Raw genomic sequence first — 23,625 nt, 5'->3', positions numbered from 1 at the left:
GGAGGGGCATTTTCTTCACAGCCAGAAAAATCTTTTATAGATGTCAAAGCAGTGTAATATGCAGAACATTATACGTGTACACACACACACACACAAAATACAGTGAGGGAAGTCTGACAGTGGTTACCTTGGGTGGTGGTGATTGCTGTGCTATTAGGTGGGGAAGGTCACTAAAGAACTTTCTAGGGTGATGCCAATTAACATGTCTTGATATGGGTAGTGCTCACATAGGTGATTTCATTTATAAAATATTATTGAGCTTATAGATAAAATTCACAAAATTCTACTGTATGTAAGTTATAGTCAATTCAAGGTTTTCTTGATGATGTTCCACTGTTCACTTAATTAGGATACCTGTTAGCAGCTTTTACAGGATGGTGGAGGGGGACTATACTAGAAAAATCAGTTTAGATGTAAAGAGCTAATACCTGGAATTCATCTTTGTGTTGATTCAGGACACATCTGAAAACATACGCTTTCCTTTTTTCCTCAGTGCTATGCCACTATTGACAACTGCAAAGTAATGTTTATGTTATGATTTGTGTATTTGTTCCTTCCAAATCTCATGGTGAAATATGGTCTCCAATGATGGAAGTGGGGCCGGGTGGGAGATGTTTTGGCCATGAGGAGAGATCCCTTGTGAATGGCTTGGTGCACTTCCCATAGTAATGAGTACATTCACAGATCTGGTTGTTTAAAGATCCCAGCACCTCCTCCCTTTCTTGCTCCCTCTCTTGCCTTTGACAGGCCTGCTTCCCCTTCACCTTCTGCCAAGATTCTAAGCTTCCTGAGGCCTCCACAAGAAGCAGATGCTGGCCCTAAGCTTCCTGTATAGCCAGCAGAACCATGAGCCAAAATAAACCTCTTCTCTTTATGAATTACCCAGTCTCAGGTATTCCTTTATAGCAATGAAAATAGTCTAACGCTGCTCATTATTCCCTTTGCCTAACATTTTATAGCTCTCCAGAGCAAAAGAAAGACGCTTTTGCCATAACTCTTGTTTACTATAACTCTGCTAAGTTCCTTATCATTCTGGATGAAGACATTTTAAAATGTATAAAACAGGATAAAATGTTTCTCCACAATCTGACAGTTTGCAAAGTTGTTTGGATATGGGAAATAGGTTGCCAGGGGGCACAAAAAAAAAAGGAAAGAAAAGTGAAAATCCCTCCTACAGTGTAACCCTCTTAATAGAGCATCCTGCAGCGGCTGAGCAATTCCCACATTTAATGACTAATGAATTTGGGTTCGCCTCTGCATTTGCGCAGCTGGCGACAATGGTGCTGTCTATAGAGCTCTGAAGCAGAGGGTGAGGAGGTGGCCACATTGCACTTCAACTTGAGCAACCTAAACTAGGCAGACTGTTAAACATATGAGCTGTACGTCAAAGCACAATAAATTATAAATATACCCCCAACCCTGCACAGAAGCAGTCCCTATGCTGCATGCCACTCTTCAGCCCACTCCACCCACCATGCTCCTCTCTAATTTATACTTCATTCCCTTCAAGGGAGTTCCCACCATGAGCTATAATCTCTAGGATGCCCTTACCTTTGCCTATACTGCACCACTCTACTCAATGCAGAATATTTATTCCTGCCCCTTCTTCCCATTGGTATCTCCTTCAGTACTCAGCTCAAGAGTTACCTTCTCAAGGAAACCTCGCCGATCCTCCCAGACTGCATCTGGTCAACATGAAAACATGTATCAAGTTATATTGCTATTTCCAATTTTTTGTCTGTCTCCTCAGTTCCAATACTCGCTCCTTTTGATCAAAGGCCTGTACTTTTCATCTTTGAATTTCTAATACCCAGCACAGTTTCTGACACTTAGCAACAGATGACTGTAGAATGAATAAGTATGTAAAGAGTAAATTGGGGGAGAAATGTTAATTTTATACTGCTGTTTTGATGTGTGAATTGCTATACACTTAAAAACAAAAACAGTACTCATTTGACTGCATTACATTTGTATGAACATTGCCCTTCAGTAAAACTTCAATGAAAGTAGGAATATTCTGGTTGAAACATTAATAATCTCTTACTCTGAACTCCTCTAAGCATAGTTAATTTGCAAGCATCATAAAACTTTTTTAACCCATATTCACTGTGATATCACTTCCAAACAAGGTGCTCTTTTCTTTCTTTTTTCAAGGACATAAATTTGGGATGCTGCAATTTCAGTCAGCCAGAAGAGTTGACAAAGCTTGTGGAACCTTTTGTCAGTGTTGAAACCAAACAACAGGAGCAACTCAAAGAGGCATGTACGGGGACATTTGAACCCATCCTGCCATCTCAGGGTGAGACTCTGAAAGTATTTCTTCATGATTTCAATATGTTCCTCCAGTGGAGGAGAGTCTACTACTTTTTCCAGACTCTAAGCCTCTTACTGAGATATATTGTTTTTATAGTAACCTAAAATCAGGTTCTGTAGTTGAACTCTATTTCCTCTTACTATATATTAGCAAAAGGTATAGAAAATGTTTATTATCACTTGCAGAGTGAAATCATAGTTTTGGATTGCTTGCCATGCCTTCTACGTCTGGGTAGATTCCAGAACCATTAAGCTATTATGTGTGTAGGAAGTTCATGCTAATTGAGTTAGTGAAGCACTGTGCCTCCATCCTTGCTGAGAGAGGCTGCTCTCCCAGTGTCACCTGCCAGATGAATGGTTCTAGGTGGCCATTTTTTTTTTTTTTTGAGACGGAGTTTCGCTCCTGTTACCCAGGCTGGAGTGCAATGGCGCGATCTTGGCTCAACGCAATCTCTGCCTCCTGGGTTCAGGCAATTCTCCTGCCTCAGCCTCCCGAGTAGCTGGGATTATAGGCACGCGCCACCGTGCCCAGCTAATTTTTTGTAATTTTAGTAGAGACGGGGTTTCACCATGTTGACCAGGATGGTCTGGATCTGTTGACCTCGTGATCCACCCGCCTCAGCCTCCCAAAGTGCTGGGATTACAGGCTTGAGCCACCGCGGCCGGCCTAGGTGGCCATTTTTATCTCTTGTGACTCTATTTCTCTAACCAGAACTAAATAAACAAGGGCAGACATCTCATCAAACCTGAGTTAATGAGATTTTCCATAGGAGAAGGAGAGAGATAAACTGAGGAGACAGAAGGAAGGCAACTTTGAGATTACAAGGAACTGGGCACTATACCAACTGTTAGCAGAATACAGAACAGATGAAGCTAATTTATAAAGGAAAGTATAAAGTAGATGGATCAAGAAAGGCAGAAATGAGAAACTCTAGAGCCCCATAACAGAGAAGGCTGGGTCTCTGTGGCTGTACTTCATTTCAGTCATTGGTATTTTAGAGGTTAACTTCAGAGGAAAATTTTTATTTAAGTTATCATGAGTTGATTAACAATTATCTATGTGATGGTTAATGTTATATGTCAACTTCTCTGGGCTGCTGGTGCCCAGAGATTTGGTCAAACATTATTCTGAGTGTTTCTAGGAGGGTATTTTCGGATGAAGTTTACATTTAAATTGGCAGACACCGAGTAAAGCAGATTACTCTCCATTACATGGGTGAGCCTCATCTAATAAGCTGAAGGCCTGAATAGAACAAAAGGCTCACCTCCTCCAAGCAAGAAGGAAGCCAGCAGACTGCCTTCAGATTTTATCATCAGCTGTTCCTGGTTGTACAGCAGACTCGAGCTAAAATTTTCTGGCTCTACAGCAGACTTCAGCTGCAATTCTCTCCCCAGTCTTCAGCCTGCTGGCCTTCCGCATCAGCTTTTGGACTTGTCAAGTCTCCACAACTGCATAAGCCAATTCCTTAAAATAATCTCTTTCAATATATATACACATCATACTGCCTCTGATTTTTCTGAAGAATCCAGACTTATAAAATCTACAATAACTCCAAAGTGAAAGCAGCTGTACATAGATAACATACATTCCCTGAGTCTAATTTATTACCAAAGATACATTGAATTCTGTTCATTTACATTGCACCATTTTTGTTTTATGAGGTTGAAAGGAATAGAATATGAACTGCATACCAACTATATGCAAACACAAACATGTTAATTTATGAATAATACAAAACAGTATTTTTATTATTTCAATTTATAATGAAGGACACTAAGATTCAGAAAAGTTTTCTGTCTTGTCAATAATCATTTTGAGAATTTGCCATTTCATTCTTTTTGAAGTACCTAGACAATCTACCAATGTCTGTTATTAATGCATAATATAATTCTATAATCTAGCTGGGTCTCAGATGAAGAGAGAAGGTAACAGGGGCAAATTCAAGATGCAGAGGAGTGCAGGGAAGGAGTTTGGAATTAGAAAAGTGCTTTCATATATTGCTTAACCTATATGGTCTTTTCAGCTATAAAGGGGAGTAACTGAACCCACCACATTTGTTCACAGCTTTGCTATGAAGCTCTTTTCATTTAATGTAAAGAAAAGTACCCTGCAAATTGAAAAGGGACCTTTGAAATGTTGAGCTTTCATCATTTCATCTTCAGTCCCTGTACATTTTAATATACATATATATATATAGTGAATAATTATATCTATTGAAAAACTGACACTGCATTGATTTTTTTAGAGGGAGAACAGGTATTCTCATATCCCTCATAAGATAGTGGGCCCACCATACACTGCTCCCCAACAAGCACAAATGGTTTAGTCTAATTTCCCTCAGACACTGAAGCAGTTTTAAAACAAATAAAAGCATCCAGCGGCTTTTCCATCATTCCCATGTAAATTCAAGAATGTTAAGGCTGGGAAGGACTTTAAGGATCATCTCATAGTTGGCAAACTGTGGACTACAGGCCAAGTATCACCTGCCTCTGTTGTGCACAGCTGTTAAGCTAAGAATTGTTCTTACATTTTAGAATGGTTGAAAGCAATGAAAATAAGAATATTCTATGACATTTGACAATTATATGTAATTTAATTTTCAGTGTCTGTAAATAAGTTTTATTAGAAAACAGCTACGCTCTTTTGTTGTGTATTTTCTGTGGCTGCTTTCATGCTCCAATTTAATATAAATTGAGTATGGCAGTGGAGGCTGCATGACCCATAGAGTGGTTGCAATAGAATAGATGAGCAGTTGCAACAGACATGTATGATTCCAAAGCCTAAACCATTTACGATCTGGCTTTTTACACAAACTTTGCCTATCCTGATCTAATCCTAGTCTCTCATTATATAGATGAGAGAGCTGAAGCATTGAAAGATAAAATTTTTATTCTCAGTAAATCAGCTAGGATATTAATTAATGCAGAATTAATTAAGAGCTGAAATCCAATGGTTTTTTTTGTCCATTTGATCATGCTGAAATTAATGATTGAAATTAGCTACAGTTACACTCAACTTTAAATTAAATTATATAGCTTGCTCATATAAATGACTAGATTTTATCTCAAAATCTTTGATTGCTCACAAGCTAATGTCATACAAAAATCTGTCTTGAGAAAGTGAAATATTTTCTTCATCTCGTTATTGAAATGAATTTATATTGCATTGTTCTTACGCAGTTCTAAGTAGAAGTAATTGAAGAACAAAATAATGGTGAAATTAAACATTTCACTTGATACCATCAATCAAACTGAAAAATATGCTCTGCTTTTGATTCATAAAACAACATATACAGAACATTCAAACACTTGCAGACAAATTGGCTATATTCAATTTTCTTACAAGAGATGATTGAAAATGAGATGAGAAAATAATTTCCTAGTCTTTCTGTGGTTTAGTGAATAAACTTGACCAGTTAATTTCCCAAATGTAGGCTAAACTTCAGTCTCTTGTAAAGTGAAAAAGATAGTGTGTCTAAAGTTAAAGCATTCCCTTCCTATCCTTCCTATCACTAGGAAGTATCTCTTGGGATTCCGCCAAAATCAATTACCTATCCACCCTTAAAATAATCTATTTTCGAGGGGAAATGTTTAAACAGTATTGCCAACTGGGGGTGATTCTGCCCCCTCACCAAAGGATATTTGGCAATATCTGGAGACATTTTGATTTACACAGTGTTTGCTCTTGCTATGTTTTAATAAAAACCTAAGATACCAATAAATGTCTTACAATGCACAGGACAGATGTCCCCACAACAGACTTGACTGGGGCAGAAGTTAGCCCCAAATGTCAGTAGAGTTGAGGCTGAGAAATCCTGTTTTAACGAAACAGCATTAGACTAGTCCAAAGCTTTCAACAACTCTGCAAATTTTTCTGCCAAATCCTAAAGGTTCAAGTCATCATTTATTTGTGGACTAGCACAATAGAGCAAATATTTTTTATGGAAGCATGTATGATAGCTCATTCTTTCCAGTATTTTCTTCTAGCAAGATTATCCCAGAGATTATGCCAGTAAATAGTTATTTACCTTCTTTCCAGCCACATGTATTGTTGATCATAACCAACAAGCAGTAGCACAATTTTCCAATAATTCTGAATCTCTTCTATAAGAAAGTTATTTTGACTTTATTTTTTCCCTGAAAGAACCTAATAAACTAAGATTTCTATTTGATTTTGATCCACGATCCATGATACAGTAAAATAATCTATGACTAAGAGAAAAATAAATCCTAAGTCACATTCACCTTTAAATGGAAACACCAAAATATTTCAATTGGGTAGTGCCTACACAGTTATCACTAGACCTTTTCCAACGGCATATTTAGGGGATAAAGCAAGGGTGGCCCCAGCAAGTTTAACCATACAGTTTTTCTTCTAAGAGTATTTTATCTATTTTACAGTGTAACACAGTCAACAACATTGTTAAAGGAAATGTATTAAAGAATGTTAGATTACCAAATTAAGAAATGCCTTTTCTCCAACATGATCAATAGATGAGATAATTTTTACCTCTCACTTTCTCTTTCAGTGCATATTATCAAAGCGTATTACCAGATATCTGGTGCTACCTACATAGATTATTCCTTGAGTATCTATTTATTCTCTATCACTTTCACTGAGTACTAAGTATTAGTTCAACTCCCTAACTAATCTTTCAACTTGGAGAATCTATGAAGTATAAATCATCTCAAGTTGAAAGTATTCTTTCAATCACACATACCCACACACAAATACCAAGACCCTATAATACCATTTGATTTCTCTAAGTAATAGCTTCAGAACACTGAATCAAAAGCACAGTTACTCATTTTCTCCAATATTTACCTGTTCAAATATAATTCATCTAGCACCCAAGAAAGATATCCTAGGCTCTCTGCTAGATGCTACACACACCAAATTGAACAAGATACGATTCTCAACTTCAAGAAGATTTTCAAAATGAGTTGGAAGAGCTAATAATACCATATGCTAAAAGTAAAGCTAGAAATACCCACTGACATTTATGGACATGCAGGAGAGGAGAGCATTATCTAGCTTAGAGGATTCAGGAAAATATTTCTGAACTCATCCTACTCACCTGTGTTGAGCATTAAAATATGGGCAGGAGTTAGCTAGGAGAAGGTCTTGTGCAGGTTTTTTAGGTGGTAGAAATAAATTGTGCAAAAAGCCCAGCTATACAGAATTCCATGATTTGAGGAGGGGAAAAAAAAAGATAAGAAGGCAGCAAAGTAGGCAGAGGCCAGATCACTTTGGGTGTCGTATTCCATGCCAAAGAGCTTAGGTTTTATTCTGCAAGAGATGAGGAATCACTGAAGAATGTCAAACACAGCAGCATCCTGGTCTTACTTGCATTTTAAATGGACCGTTCTGGTGGTTGTGGGAAGGATGGATTTGAAGTAGACAACACTGGAGGCTGTAGTATTTTGGGCCCAAGGAAAAGAGAGACTGATTTTGGGAACTAGGAATAGACAGAAGGGGGTGGAACAGAGATATATTTATGAGAAAAGCTGGCAGAACTGATTGGCTAATTACATAAGGATGGGAGAAAACAAGGCAAAAGGCATAAACCCAGGTTTTCCAGTTTGGGCAACGTGGTGAATGGGTGATCCTAGAAGTCAGGAGAAATTATAAAGGAAAAGGAGCAGATGAGAGGGAGCTTACTTGATTTAGCAATGGCGACTTGACTGGGGCAGAAGTTAGACTTAATCTTCTTTCCCTGCTGTAAAGTTTTTCTGACTCTAATCATGAAAGTGCATAGTCTCCTAAAGTAAACAAGAATGAGGAGGCTAATGTACCATATTTTCTTTGAATCCAGAATACTACCAATCAACTACATATTTTTGGTATCTAAATTAGGTTTCCTGATAAATCCCTTAAAAAAATTATAAAAGTCATTCAATGGTCTGTGAACATGAGAACGTTAAAGATGTGGATACATTTTCAGCCTTTATAAATATATAGAGATACTTAGTGCTCAATTTTTAACAATAAAAATTAGATACTGAGGACTGGTCATGCCAGAGGGATAATTTTAATGACGAACATCTCTTTATCAAAGGATTACACTTTTGAAGAGGAGATTCTCAAATGTTATGTGCGTAACATTCATCTGGGGTGTTTGTGAAATGCAGGTTTGCAAGGTCCTCCCAGAGGTTTAACTTAGTAAGTCTATGTGGCGTCACTGTCATCTGACTCCATCGTAGACAGTCTCGGACCACACTTTGAGAAACACTCTTTCAAGGACTCATTGTGTTTGATAAAACTTTATTCATGTAAGACAATTTAATAAGTAAAATGTTGCTGTAAATAGATGTATAAACAGAATCCTTCCTACCTTCCTTAATGGTCTTCTATTTTTTCTATCTATCTATCTACCTACCTACCTACTTACTGATCAATCGGTCGTCTGTCTACCTTTGCATTAAACCAGGAAGAATTTTTACTCATCTGGGGAAAAAGAAATAAAACTGATCAATGCTATCCCTAAACTGCAACTCCTATGCATATCCCTCTGAAATTGAAACAAAAAAGAGCCAGTGGTTAGATCAGAAATCCCAAAGGCTGTTAAACACAAATCTGTGTGATAAGCATAAAAACTAAGTGTGTGCTTCCTAGAAATTCTCTTATACCTGAATCATCCAATCCCAGAGAGCACTGTATCTTTGCCACATGTTCAAGAGCCAGGAAAATTGTGTTCACTCTTTTTTCATGTTACATATTTAATATTAAGCAGTATTTTTAAAATTTCCAAATATAAAATTTTTGTAAATATAATTATGCTTTTCCAAATGAAAGCCCTAAACGTTGTCTTCCTTCTCCTTTCTGTTTAGAATCACTGGTTAGTTTGTGAAGGTTGTGGGGTGGAGGTGGGGGAGTCTAGAATTATGGGCATCAGTTATGATTGCTTCAGTCTTGGCCACCAAGTGAACTGGCCACTTCTAACTTGGTCCTATCACCTACCTTAGAATCTAAAGGACATGCCCTTGAGTGACCACTGCAAGCCCAAGGGATATTCATTATAAGGGAATAAAGAAAGGGGGCATATGTAGGATGTTCGGGAATCTTGACCATGAATACTATTTTTAGGAGCTCCGGTTCACAACCATGTCTCCATATAAGTTCGATAGCACAGAAAATTCTGAAATTCCACATCATGCGACTAAAAATGTTCATGAAAAAAATTCAAAGAAATGATCATATGAACAAACAGAAAATAAAAAGAAACAGGGAGAAACACTTCTTCAGATTATATCATCTATAACCCAGAGCAGGGCAGCTGAACTCAATTTACTTCTCTTTCTATAAATGATCTTTCATGATTACATTTTGAAAACCTACGAACTATTTAATTAAAACCTTTTGCTCCTACTGTAGACTAACACAAGATCTGTTCTTCCCAGATATTACCATCTGAGAGACCTCTGAATTAAGTTTCCCTCCCGCTCAGCTGAATCTATGGTAGCTTTCTTCAATGGTCCTTCCAAAAGCTCTGGACTTCAGAATCACTGGCAGAACTATGAAAATGCAAATTCCTGAACCCACCACCTAACAACTCAGTCAACACCTCCCGGAGTGGGCTGGTGACTGTCTGCTTTTCTCACAAGCTCCCCAAGTGGTTCTAAGCATTCTTGGGATTTCATGTATCTTTTATGTGTTTGTTTGTTCATTTGTTTGTTGATTCATTAAACATTTGTTGAATAATTTTGTTGGTCACAGCCTGTAAAACTCTTTTTCATGCAAGATAATGGAAAGGGAGAAAAAATATGATCTGAAAATTAACTTGGAGCCAGTTGAGGTTACACCAACAGAGGAGCAGAGGGGAGGGTATGGAACTGCTGCTGGGTAGACAATGTCCTGGCTTCCTGCAGGAAGTCATCTGTCAGGACAGCAGGGCGCTTTCCCTTGAGACAGACCTTGCCAGGGGCATTACTGTGCCTCCAAGCATCCCAGAGTGCAGTGGCCCCTGGACTTGGATGTCCCAGCCATTTCCTCCCTCACTCCCCAGTGACCACACATTTTCATTCTTGCCTCCACAAGAGAGGGCATCAGGAGACAGAACTCTCCAGAGAGACAGGAGGGCTTCTTGTTGCCTCAGGAATTTCCCTTAGGCTGCCTAAGGAACATTTCACAAAAAGGCAAGTCACATGGTTCACTGTTCAGCAGCCTGAGTCAAAGCCACCCTCTGATATATAATTTTCCCACTCTCCTGGGTTTTAGTTTGGTCCCATTTTCTTTTATTCTTTTCGTTCTCACTTTTTTTCTTAAGGGAATCCAAAGCTGGCAGGCCAAGATGGAAAGACGGAGGTTTATTTTATTTGTAGCCATTAAAATTCTACATAAACATACACCTTGTTTTCCTAAAAGCAGTTTATTCTTCAAGTTTCCCATCTTCAAGGCACTTAGTAGAATTGGTCCATTACACATTTCCTGACCTTGTTTGCCAGGATTTGCCAGTATGTTCACCTAGACATAATGGGTGTGTGTTTCCTCTCTTGTGGTGGAAACTTAATTGCTGCTCCCTGGCATGTGGCTCAGGAGTACCACGTCCTGGCTAAGCACAGTTTCAGTTTTTTGACGTTATTCTACCTCCTTTGGAAAGATTCAGAACTCCGGATGTGAATGGGACAACTTGAAGGTCATAAATTTAAAACAAAATTGAAACAAATTTCAATGTAATTGTTTCTTGAAGAGTTTGAGAACACCAGAGGGAAGTCAGTTCCTGGAATGCCTGAAATCAACTATTGCAGACAGACCAAATACATTTGGTTATTTGGATCTTGCTTTGCTTCAGGAACAATAGAATAAACACTGGTTACCATTATATGGAATTATGGAAGTATAAAACATTAGCACTTGGGCAGAATTTGTGCTTATCTGATAGCCTAACTTGATCTTTGCTCTTTCAATTAATTCCCTTGTGTTACCTAGTTTACTTTAAATAATACTTCTGTATCAAAAAGAGAGGATAAAAAAATAAAACAACAATTTGGGTTTTTGACTAGATTCTCAAAAAAACATTTTAAAAAAGAATTTACTATGTAAAACTCTGCAGAGTTTTATCAGAAGGCAGGGTACACAAGAAAAATGCAGTGATATTACCAATTGAATATTATTTACTTCAAAGAATTCTGCTATTGAACACTCATTGGGGGCTCATCCTCATTATTGAGATGAGTGAACAATATTCTTTGTCAGTCCTACTAGAGTCAATAACTGAAAAACCCTTTCTAGCCCAGGAAAGAAGAACTACAAAGTGAGAATCACTGTACTTCCTTCTCAGGATCTTAATTCTTAGATACTGCGACAATCACCCAACCAGAGAGCAAAGATAGAAACTCAGAAGTCATCCTAGATTCCATTCTCTAACACAGCTAATCCATGTAAAAAGACCCTGTTTACTTCACCTTCATTTCTTTTGCCTTAACCAGGTTATCATTAATGCCCCAGGCCTCCAGTTGTATCATCTCACCCATTCTGGACACTATAGCCAGAGCAACTACATAATGCCCAAATCTGGTGGTCACCTCGCTGCAAAAATTCTTTTACTCGCCTTCCCCTTCCCCCTACTTTCAGACTAATGGTCAAATGCTGTAGCTTAGAAGACAAGGCTTTCTGTTAGGTTGGAGCAAATGTAATTGTGGTTTTTGCCATTAAAAAACTTTTGCACCAACCTAATATTAAACACTGTCATTTGCTCTATCCATTCCTTCTTCCATTTTAATATTCAATTCTTTTAGTCCAAATAGATAATGTTCTTCAATGTCCAAGAAGCTTCAGCATAGGGAATGAGGATATTGGATGTAAATCCAGTCAAATCCAAACCCTTCATTTTAAAGAGGGTGCCACGTTACAGAAAGATTAGGTAATTTGCCCAAGTTTACATGGCTGTTTCGGAACATAGCGGAATTAGGACTCAGTGTTTAGGCTGACTTTTTCCAGAATAGAATTTTTCTTTTTTTTTTTTTTTTGAGATGGAGTCTCACTCTATGGCCAGGCTGGAGTGCAGCAGCACAACCACGGCTCACTGCAACCTCCGCCTCCTGGGTTCAAGCAATTCTCCTGCCTCAGCCTCCCAAGTAGCTGAGACTAGAAGTGCCCACCACTGTGCCCAACTAATTTTTATATTTTTAGTAGAGAGAGGTTTTCCACCATGTTGGCCAGCATGGTCTCAAGCTCCTGATCTCATGATCCGCCCACCTCAGCCTCCCAAGTGTTGGGATTACAAGTGTGAGCCACCACGCCTGGCCCAGAATATAATTTCTTTATTTTATTTCTGACATTGTTTAAAGTAAGCAAAGTCATATGATTTCTCAATGTAAAAAGTTGAAAGCCTTAAAAATGATACTAATCATTTGGTCTTCATTAACACAGGGACTTAAATGTCTTTCCAAAATCTGTCAGAAATATAGTGCTTTTCTTTCCCCCAATGCAACCCATTTTTCAGAACCCTTCCCTTCAGTAAGTTTGCCAAGACTTCAATACACGGAAAGCTCTCTGCCCTAAAAATAATCTTCAAATTCAACATGTTACCAAAATAAAAGCTTCCAAATAAAACAATGGCAAAGATAGACCTGATAATGAATATGAAATATGCTAAGAACATTCTGTCACTGAAATACACTTGACTTTCTTGTGATTTATAGTAAGATGCAATCTTGAAACACATAAGAATAAAGCAAACAACAACAGAAGATAAATGATTTGGAAAGGGTTCCATTTGAAATTTACCCGTTTGAAAACAGGCTCTGTCTTTTGGCTATCATCATTGCGTGCCTGTCCAGAAACTCATTTCTAAGTGTTATTTCCAAATGCAACCCCAAATTCAGAATGTGAGTTTGTTGGCATGTTCAAAATTTTCTCAGAGATGGACAAAACAACAAATGAGATGCTTTCAGGAGGAATAATAAGTATATTGCAATGCTCATTGGGTTTAACTCATCCTTCAGATGCTGCCCTTCCCCTTCTAATTTCTTAGTATCCTGTTTCTATTAGAAAATGGCAAATAAGGAAATAGGATTATGAAGCCATTTCTAAATAATAACATGGTACCAAAGTAAGTTAGCAAAGAAACACACATTTTCAAGGAAAAGAATAGGAAGGGAGATTGGCCTGAGTCCAGTCTGTCAGAAATGGTGACTGATAAGAGTTTAGCTAAATCTAATCAAGCCATCAGGACCTACATAGCATTTACTGACAGGTAGGGACAGTGAGAGAGGGCAGGTCATATTAGAACAATGCTTGGAAGAGGAATAAAAATTACCTGTTGAACAGGAGAATTGGGTTTGTTACCTTAAGATTTCAATAATCTACTAGATTTCCAGAGAATCTATCCATCAAATTAACATAGTGGTGGTAGTATGGAGGGAGATGGAGCAAGAGAGAGAAGGGAGAGGAAGGGAAGGAGCAGAAAGGAAGGAAGGGACATAAGAAATACCGTTATTAAATATTTCATTTCTAGATTTAGCCAGGAAGAGCATTTTCCAGAAAATGCCAATTATTACTCATGAACCTACATTTTACTCAAAAGATAAAACTAGGGCAAGAATACATGCATACTACCAAAGTAAACACAGGACAAACACAGTCTAGAGAAAAAAATGACATAGTATTCTCAGACAGAGTGTGCACAATTGGTCATATAGCAAAGCAGCTTTTATTTCTGAGTACTGCCAAAATAATTTGGTAGTACTTTCTCTTTTTTAAGAGTTTGAAATGTCCTTAATAACTGAAGTCTCAGAAGATAGCTATCAACTTTCATAAATACAGATGCCATTTGGGAAAAAAGTTCTCTAGTAAGGTTCCATCCTGTCTTTCAGATATTAAAAAAAGGGAAGGATACACAGTAATGCACATTGTTCAATAAATTATTACAAAGCATCACTTTAATAAAGGATGGTAGCATTGAACTGAATGCCAATGAAAGTACTGCTGTAGCATGAACAGTGTCTCCTGACGGATAGCATGGACAGTACATTCAGTCAAAAATATCATAGGGCTCTCTTGAAAAGACAGAGCTTCTCCTAAAAGAAGTACCTCATGTAGGTACTTCTCTGCTGGTTTTTTGACTAGCAAATGAATAATATTCTCCATTTAAAAAAACTAGAAGATTAATTAATAATATATCAAGAATGATAGTCACGTATATCTGTCAAGAAGAACTGAAAAGCATTATTTTGGGTTAAAGCCAATGCATGACTTTAACTGGAAAAATATTTCTCACTGCACATGGAATTACTGGAATTAAATTTTTTCAGTGAGACTTAGATATGCCCATTCTTTGCCCAACCCTTGATTCACTAGTGATTCTGGAGAAAATGTACACTGATTTGTTAATTCTCTGGCCTCATTCTTTTTCTTGCCCTATCACACATGTTGTTCCAATACAGCAAAAACACACATATCCAAGGAAGCATCTCTTCTACTACCCATGCCCAAACCTGCCTTTCCTCCTAAACAGTCCCTAGGGAAGCAAGCCATCGCCATGACAACCATATGATGGGAGTTTGAACAGCACTTGGGGCAGCCTTTGTTGAAAGTTAATACCAGTTGGTGTTTAACAAGATAAGAAAAACTCAGGCAAGGGGTAATACTGTGCTGTGAGGCACCACTTAGCTGTAAGGAACTCACTGTCCACATCAAACCCAACCTAAGCAGAGCACAGCCTCAGAACAAAATTCTGCAAGTGTCATGTATTCAGGGCTAATTCATCAATTCTCCACTGTAGTCTACTGGACTCAATGCTCAGTGGTAATTAAAACAAAAGAACATATATACTAAGGAAAAGAGAATTAAGAATTTTGCCTTTTTTAACTTGAAATGGATGTAGAACAGCAGAGATATGTACCTTTCTCAATTAAGTGTTACCACCTTCTATTTGTTGGGCAAAACTACTTGTTTCCTGCACCTTTAAATCTAATTTGTGTTTCCTCCCCTACAAGACAGATTGTGAAGGTGGATTAGTACAGAGTTGTATGGACTTTCAGTATCTTGAATGTATTTGCTTCTGGAAAGAGAAGCGCTGCAGACACACAGTAGCAACTACTGCTCAGGTGTAGTACCATTCTTTTGTGTGACTCACAGCTAGAGACAGAGCTGACATTCAATATATGTTTAATAATACTTTCCCACTACTGATTCCACCCAGGAGACTCACATTTTTATGCCTTTTCTAAAAATAAGGGCACCAAAAAGTCACTATCTGAGGAGGCTCAGTCTTTGTCTTCACCTGACTGGCTACCTAACTACACAAAGCTTTTAAACTAATGAGGAGAATCCTTTGTTCTCTGAGTTTCCATTTAAAGGGAAAGTGGGTCGAAGGGCTTCCCCAGGGAGAGAGGAAAAAAAAAAAATTCAGGAGCCAAACACAGCGGAGTAAGGGATTTCACTCCCATTACTCTTCCCACCCGCCCAAAGAAGTTAATTAATTCTGTTTTAGAAATGGTTAAAAGGGGTGGGGGGAGCACCAGGTAGCCCATTCTCTGAGACCAAAACCTCCGTCTCAAGTGTGGTTTGCACCAGCCTCTTGTCTCTGACACCAGGGAGTGTGGGTGGGGGGTGTGGGGGGAGGGGAGAAGTACTGAGAACCTCTCTCTAGCCACTGGCCACAGAGCCAGTACTGCATGCATTTATGCTCCCCCAAAGGTACGTCCCAGCCCAAGTCCCCAAGTTGGGTATTTAAACCTGAAAAGCATAATTAGCACCATTCAAAGCTGCAAGTTACAGTACCTTCAGAAGTCTGACAGATGGAAGAAAGGCTGCGTGGCACAGCTTCCGGATGGTCCAGTTTAGGGGTCGAGGAGCATCAGCCTGATTCATGACCCCTTCCAAATTCCACCAGGAAAACAAGAAACTGCAAACCTGAGCAATGCCTAGAAAATAAACGGTCCCCCACGGCTCTGGCATCCCATGGTCATCTTCACACCTGCAAATTCCATTAGGGCAGAGGCTTCCTGGAACTTGGAAGACTAGTCAAGTAGCCTTGCCTGAGCTCCTGAACCTTTTTAAGAAAGCCACCTCCCCTCTCTATGCAGCCGTGCTCATGCATACCAAATGTGGCTGAATGGAGGCACACTGCCTGCTGCTTCGGGGAGGGGATGCACGGTTTTGAAGGAGAGGGACAGGCTGCACAAAACAGCCTGTGGTCGGAGTCAAAGCAGCCTGCTCCGGAATGCGCGCTCCCTCTCCCGCTCTCCTCCCAGTAAAGGCAGGTCAGGCGTTGGGGGGGAACCGGGGCCATTGCTTTGCTAGCTTGGCTTGGTGGGGAGCCAGGAAGAGAGCAAAAGGGAACAAAAATAAAGCCAGAACGGGAAACTTGCACTTTCTTGCACAAAGCATCTTTGAGGGATTGGGAACTGGCACGGGGGGAGGGGCAAGGACACAGGGAGAGAAGGGGTGCTTCCGAATGAGATAAATGCTTCCCTTTTGATATGTGACACAATAAAGTGAGGGATATCATAAAATACATCTACAGTAAAAGGAATCTTTGTCGTGTTCTGGGGTTTTTACTAACCATGATTGACAGCCTTCATCCTGATAATCCATTGTATAGATAGACACTGAGACAGAAGCAAACTCACACACACTGAGTTGTTCCTTTCATAGAAAGCAGTGTAAACTAATGGAGATTTGGCTCATCTTTTAGAGATGAGTAGTCTTTAAATGGGAGTGATCTCCTGGAAAGCCACTTGATACCCTTTCTCTGCAACACAAGTTTAACCCATAAAGTGCCACCTGGGATGCTGTCTATAAAGGACAGGTTTCCTCAAGTGGGGTTCCCACTCCCATCATTTTCTAAGGAGGCTTTATAAAATATTTGCTGAGTTGAAATATATAGTCTTTAGGACTCCTGTGGTAAGCGAGAGAATAAAGGAAAGCTTTTCAATTTGAAGGTAGAAATTGTATAATTTCACTCAAAGAAGGGAAGTTGGGAGGATGAGAAGAGAAGGGAGTTCCTGACACAACCCCCACTTGAACTCCCATGTTCTCCCAGGCATCAGACCTCAGGAGGAGCAGCTGACCTGACAACTCCTACCCGGGAGAGTCCCACTCCTTGGAGCATCGCCATCTTATTTATTTTTCCTCTTTAATTCCCTCTGTATGACTACGCTGATTTTCCACTTCTAATTAACTTGAAGAGATTAGTAAATCCCAGCTCCATGACTATTATGCAGACAGAAGCTGAACTGGGAGCAGCGCAAGCAGATGTGATACACTGCTCTAATTCAGAACTGGGGACAACACAGGCCCACCCCAGAATGAAATCAATACCTGATACTGCGCTACAAACCTATTTCACTCACAATGGTCTTGTGTCACAAATTTAAGAAAGATATTGCAGAAAACTAGTCCACTGGTGGCAGACACACCATTGACCTACCTTGTATAATAAAATTTATGTCTCTGATTACCTTCTATTAAACAATATCACCTTAATAGACCTCGTACACAGATGATTCATTTTCTGTTACTATGCTATTTCCACAAAGGATTGAAGGCAGTTTTAAAACAATAATGGCTAACATGCATCGCCTAGCACAATGTATTACATAGATTTATGTCAATGGCAACCTTATGGAGTAGGCGTTACGGTCATATCCTTATCTCACAGATTAAGCAAGTGAGGCCCAGAGAAATTAGTACCAAGTCTAATATACTAGTAAAACTGCAGTCTGGATTGAAACCAGTCTACTAGGCTACAAAGACAAGCTTTCTCTTGTCTCTTATTTCTTTCAAAAGGGACCCTAGGAATAAAACCACCGCCTCTGTTTTTTGGTAATTTAACCTTACATAAAATTTAAAGACTAAAGAAGAAATGCTCAGCATTTCTTTCAGATTATTACTTTATTCTGATGTTGATGTAGTAGTTAACAGATGAATTCTGGAATCAAGCTGCATGGTTCAAACTCCAATTTTGAAGCTAGTCTTGGGAAATTTACTTACCTTCTCTATGTCTTGGAGTCCTTATCCGTACAATGGAGATTAAAATAAACCCACATGCCTATGGTTCTTGTGAGGACTAAATGAACTAATATCAGCGAAGCACTCAGAACAGTGCCTGTCATATAGCAAATCCATCTTCTGGGCAGCATGTGCTGATTCTGAGCCGGAAGCCCACTGCCAATTTTCATTAAGCATGCATACAAATAGTAGCAGGTAATGAAGTAAAACAAGACAAATTAAAACTGATTGCTTCTTGTGAGTTTCCATGAATTTCATAAATGGGGTAAAGAGGGAGGTGGGAGACTGTAAGGGCAGTGTGGGTTTTCTCATGCAGTGTGGTATTCATCAGGTTGCAAGATGCTGCCTTCAGTGAGGAAAGCTGCAGCCTTTCTAAGCTTTTAAATGTCCGTAAGTGGTTCTGTTGAGGTGGTGAGATCTCTGCTCCATGCAAATGCTGAAACACTGCAGTTGCCTACCCACTGCCCTGCACTATTTCAAAATGATAAGAACCCCACAAAAATGACAGCATCATTCTAAAAAAACATGGCCTTTGATCCTCCTAGCCCCTTTAATTTTACTGAATAACTTTGGTCAAAGAGAAGAGTTAGAAACTATGCAGAGTGAGGAAGTAGGAGGATTCACAGCTCTCTCTAATGGCAATTAGAGGAGAAAAGCACAAAACCTTCAGGGAATTGATTTAGAGATTACACTGCAAAAGAGGTAAAGATCAAAGAAGAATGACAGTGCATGAGAGGCGGTTTTTCTTCCATCATTGGAGTGCTTTGTGCAAGAATTGTTTGCTATCAAAACATCTAAGGCAGGGTTTTCAAGACACCCCCTCCACTTTCAAGAAATTATATTTTCACGTAGAAGATGCCTTTGCCACTTTTAGAGAGAAGTCTAAGAGAGAAAAAAAAAGCAGAGAGGAGCAAGCCCAGCCCCAGATATTAGCATCTCACAAATCCAGAGTGCTTATTTATAAATCTTATGAATGTGGATGTCTACAAATCTGCAGGACAAATTCTAGCAGGCTTAAAACTCTGACATAGTCATACTAGCTTTCAGTATCTTACAAAACAGCACGCAGGGCATATCAGATTTCTGTATTCCAAAGCCTGCCTTTGAACTAACTCTAATTCTCTCCCACGCTACAGAAAAGCCCAGTTCCCACTGATTATCTTCCCTTTTTATTTTCTGTGTAAATGATACTAAACCAAAGGCTCATGATAAAATTTGAGCTCATTCTCAATATTGACAAGGGGCCGTCATATAGACCTTCTTCATTCTTTCTTTTGAAGAGCACATTCCTTCTCTTCAAAAAATTCATGGCACCCTCAATATAGCATTATACTACTTTGCACACTTTCTTCTTTATATCTTTTAGATATAAAAGGAGCTGACCCATGAAAACCTAAGAAAACAGAAAGGAAATGACACAGTGACCAGGTAGTACAGAGAACTCAAAAGCCTCCCACTGAAATGTGTTTTCTGCAAACAACACTCAAAAAATGCTGCAATGTAATTTTTCAGAGTTTATTATTATAACATTAAAATTCATAGGTATCTGGCCATTGATTGTACATATATTTTCAGGCTCTAATATATGGATGTAGTGCACCTAGTGCAGAAGGATTATATTTAAGCTTCGAGGGGAAAAACCAGGAACCAGCCCAATGGTGAGCCTTTGTAGATATTTTCATTTGCTTCAGTGTTTTCTAAATCTTAATCCTAACATCTTGCTTGTTTAATGACTGCCTTCAGTTATTAGTTTTATTGTGCTTTTTAAATATTTTATTTTACTTTAGTTCTAGAATACATGTGCAGGTTTCTTACATAGGTAAGTGTGTGCCATGGTAGTTTTCTGCACTGTCAGCCCATCACCTAGGTATTAAGCCCTACATGCATTAAATATTTATCCTGATGCTCTCCTCCCACAACAGGCCCCAGTATGTGGTGTTCCCCTCCCCATGTCCATGTGTTCTCATTGTTTAGCTCCCACTTACAAGTGAGAAAATACAGTGTTTGGTTTTCTGTTCCAGTGTTACTTTGCTGAAGATAATGGTTTTCAGCTCTATCTATGTCACTGCAAAGTACATAATCTCATTCCTTTTTATGGCTGTACAGTATTCCATGGTTTATATATGCCACATTTTCTTTATGTCATTTGGATTGATTCCATGTCTTTGCTATTGTGAACAGTGCTGCAGTAAACTTATGTGTGCATGTATCTTTATAATAGAATGATTTCTATTTTGGGGGTTATATACCCAGTAATGGGATTGTGGTATACTAAATACTTAAATGTAAAACCCCAAATTATAAAAACCCTAGAAGAAAATCTAGGCAATACCACTTAGGACATAGGCACAGGCTACAATTTCATGATGAACATGTCAAATGCAATTGCAGCAAAAGCAAAAAATGATAAATTCGAACTATTTAAACTAAAGAGCTTCTGCACAGCAAAAGAAACTATCATCTGAGTGAACAGACAGAATGGTAGATTGTTGCAATCTATCCATCTTACAAAGGTTTAATATCCAGAATCTACAAGGAACTTAAACAAATTTATAAGAAAAAAACAACTCTGTTAAAAAGTAGGCAAAGGACATGAACAGACACTTCTCAAAAGAAGACTTTATGTAGCCAAGAAACATATAGAAAAAAGCTCAACATCACTGATCATTAGAAAAATGCAAATAGAAACCACAATGAGATACCATCTCACAACAATCAGAATGGCAATTATTAAAAAGTCAAGAAACAAGAGATGCTGGAGAGTCTGCAGAGAAACAGGAACATTTTTACCTTGTTGGTGACAATGTAAATTAGTTCAACCATTTTGTGGAAGACAGTGTGGAGATTCCTCAAAGACCTAGAACCACTATTTTTTTTTCAAAATATCATTTGTCTCATGAACTTTATGGCAATTAATAATTTTTGTCCAAAAACATACTTTTCCTCTTTCTCCCTTTTAACTTCACTCAAATAGAGCTGTAAGATTTTTAGGAATTGTTTGATGCTTCTTCAGTATTTTCCAAAATGTGGAATCTCTTTATAGATTCCATTTACCCACAGAACAATCCTTAGGGTATTTCCAAATATGTGTTCATCAGATTAACTTTTTTTCTTCCCTAAGGTATATTTCCCTATTGCCATCTTTTATAGATAATAGATTCTAAAATACACTTGAATTTATTAAAATACATAGCTCACTTTGTTAAGCAGCATAAGCAGCATTTATTCCATATAAAATAATCTCATGACTAGAATTGTTATCTATTTGATTTTCCCTCCATTATTGGGATCTCTCCTCTGGCATCTCTGGCTGCTGTCCCTCTCTGCACAGAAGCCTGTGGTGACGGAGAGTGAGTGAGTTTTTGAGACAGCCCATTCCATGACTGGACAGTTCTGGTTGACAGAAAATTCCACCTAAGACTGAGGTGAAATGTGCTTTCCTCTAACTTCTAAGTCAAGTTTTTCTCCCAGAGCATAGTTTTCCAAAAGTATAAGGATAGTTAACAAGCACCACTCATACCTCTTGTGTACACTGGGTGTCTTGGGCCAATAATCTTTCTTCACACAATGCTGCAGAGTTTTTAGGAAAAAAACCCTCTACAGGGTTATATTCAATATTATGTTATAAGGGTATTTTAAATATAGTAATCTCTTAATCCTCTGGAATCTCTTTAATTGCTTCTCATAAAGGCCCTTTAGGAAGCTATGAGGTGAAACTCACCAATAATTTAGCTTCTTTTTTAACATTTTTTCCCTAAATTAGAATATTCAACATAGATTTTAAGTAATAGCTGACCACACAGACATACACACACACACACACACACACACACACACACCCCTGAACTGATATGTGTGTAATTTACTCTTTTTGACCCTGAGTTGTAACAGAGGTGGTGGTGGGAAAGCCCATGCATTCTTGTTTCAAGAAATGAGCAGGGATTGAACTGTCTGTGCTTCATCCTTCATATCTTTATCTGTAACTTTAGAAGTCAGACAGACTCAATACAAACCCCAGTGCCTCCTCTTACCCGGTGTGTGGCCCAGGGCCAGTTACATAACTTCTCAGAGGCTGTTTCCACATTGTAAAAATGGGGCATCCAACAGTTTCCACCTCAAGGTTTTTGTGAAGGTTAAAGCAATTAGCACAGTGCTAACATAGAGAAAAACATTTGAATGCAATTGCTTTTGTTGTTCTTAGTAATATTATTATTATCTTGCTCATGGATGCCACTGGCAGTGTATGTAGCATAGCCCTTAAGAGTACAGGGCATAGACCCAATAGCCTGAATGTAAACCCAAGCATAACCATTTACATGTCACTTTGGGGAAGTTATTTAATCTCATCATGCTTTAGTTTCTTCATCTGCAAACTGGGGGCAATAATATTACCTTTGTCAAAGAGATAATGTGAAATTAATAAGCCAATATATGCAGAACTCTTAGGATTAGTTCCCATAGATGGTAAGAACTCAAAAAATATTAGCAACTTATTATTGCCAATATTGGAGTCATATGTGCCATCCTTCCCACAGCCTGTGATCTAGGAAAAGCAAAGCAAAAAACACCTTTATTTCCTTCTTCGTTTCTTCTAGTAACAGAAGAAGCTACAGATAACAATGAGAAGAGAACCACCTCTGACTTTCCTTACTGCTTTCCTCTGTTCCTAAGAGGGAATCATATATTCCAGTAACAGAGTGTGAAACTTTAATGTGTAAAATGTTTCACTTTGGACAACACAAAGGTATGTAAGCAGCTTCTGTCTTACCAAAAAGAGAAATCCTCCATATACACACACCAAAAAATGCATAACAAATATTCAAAGGCCTAGAGCTAAAATACATCCTTATTCAGCTTTGAAACCCTAAAATTTACATTCACAAAGGGGATGTGTTTTTGGTATGATTAAAGAATCCAAATGAGTCCATAGAGGATTGTTAAAAATATAAGAATTTGAGATGTGAATTTCTGATCACTTAATATTCACTCTTTTAATATTTGCAATGCTATGCATTATTGTAAATGTTCTCTTTCTATGCTAAGCTTAAATATCCACAACAAACACACACGTAAGCACAAACACATGCCCACACACAGAACATAGGTATTTTAGATACATTTTCATTATGAAACCATAAATCTCACCAACTTGATAAATATCTTATGAATTGCATCTCCAATTACCACTTGAATAAATTGCGTGAATTGAAGGGCAGCTTAGCCTTCACTATTAGGAGTGTATCTTAAGTCAGATTTCTTAGCCAATAGATGCCCAAATCAAACACAAGTTCAAGCTCAAACCTCACACATACCTTCTCAAACACCCAATGAAAGCGGAGGGCCTTCCCCAGCCA

General features: G+C 38.5%; 1 protein-coding gene across 16 annotated transcripts in view; it reads right to left on the bottom strand.

Moving 5' to 3' along the window:
• Positions 1–23,625, bottom strand: part of TRPM3 (transient receptor potential cation channel subfamily M member 3) — a 980,420-nt gene that overhangs the window by 603,175 nt on the left and 353,620 nt on the right. For 6 of the 16 annotated variants that reach the window (XM_035263706.3, XM_008995767.5, XM_035256280.3 and 3 more), the window contains exon 1: positions 16,040–16,487. The exons of 7 other annotated variants lie outside the window; for them this stretch is intronic. In XM_035263706.3, the coding sequence (XP_035119597.1) occupies positions 16,040–16,216 (177 nt within the window). In that variant the 5' untranslated portion in view covers positions 16,217–16,487. Of the gene's footprint in view, positions 1–16,039; positions 16,488–23,625 lie in introns of those variants that run through there. 3 more of the 16 variants (XM_008995769.5, XM_035266568.3, XM_008995774.5) reach the window with 1 other exon arrangement.

The sequence above is a fragment of the Callithrix jacchus genome, chromosome 1, assembly GCF_049354715.1.
Source record: "Callithrix jacchus isolate 240 chromosome 1, calJac240_pri, whole genome shotgun sequence".
Classification (NCBI taxonomy): domain Eukaryota; kingdom Metazoa; phylum Chordata; class Mammalia; order Primates; family Cebidae; genus Callithrix; species Callithrix jacchus.
The sequence above is the reverse complement of the archived record's forward strand: the minus strand, read 5'-3'. Positions and strand labels throughout refer to the sequence as shown.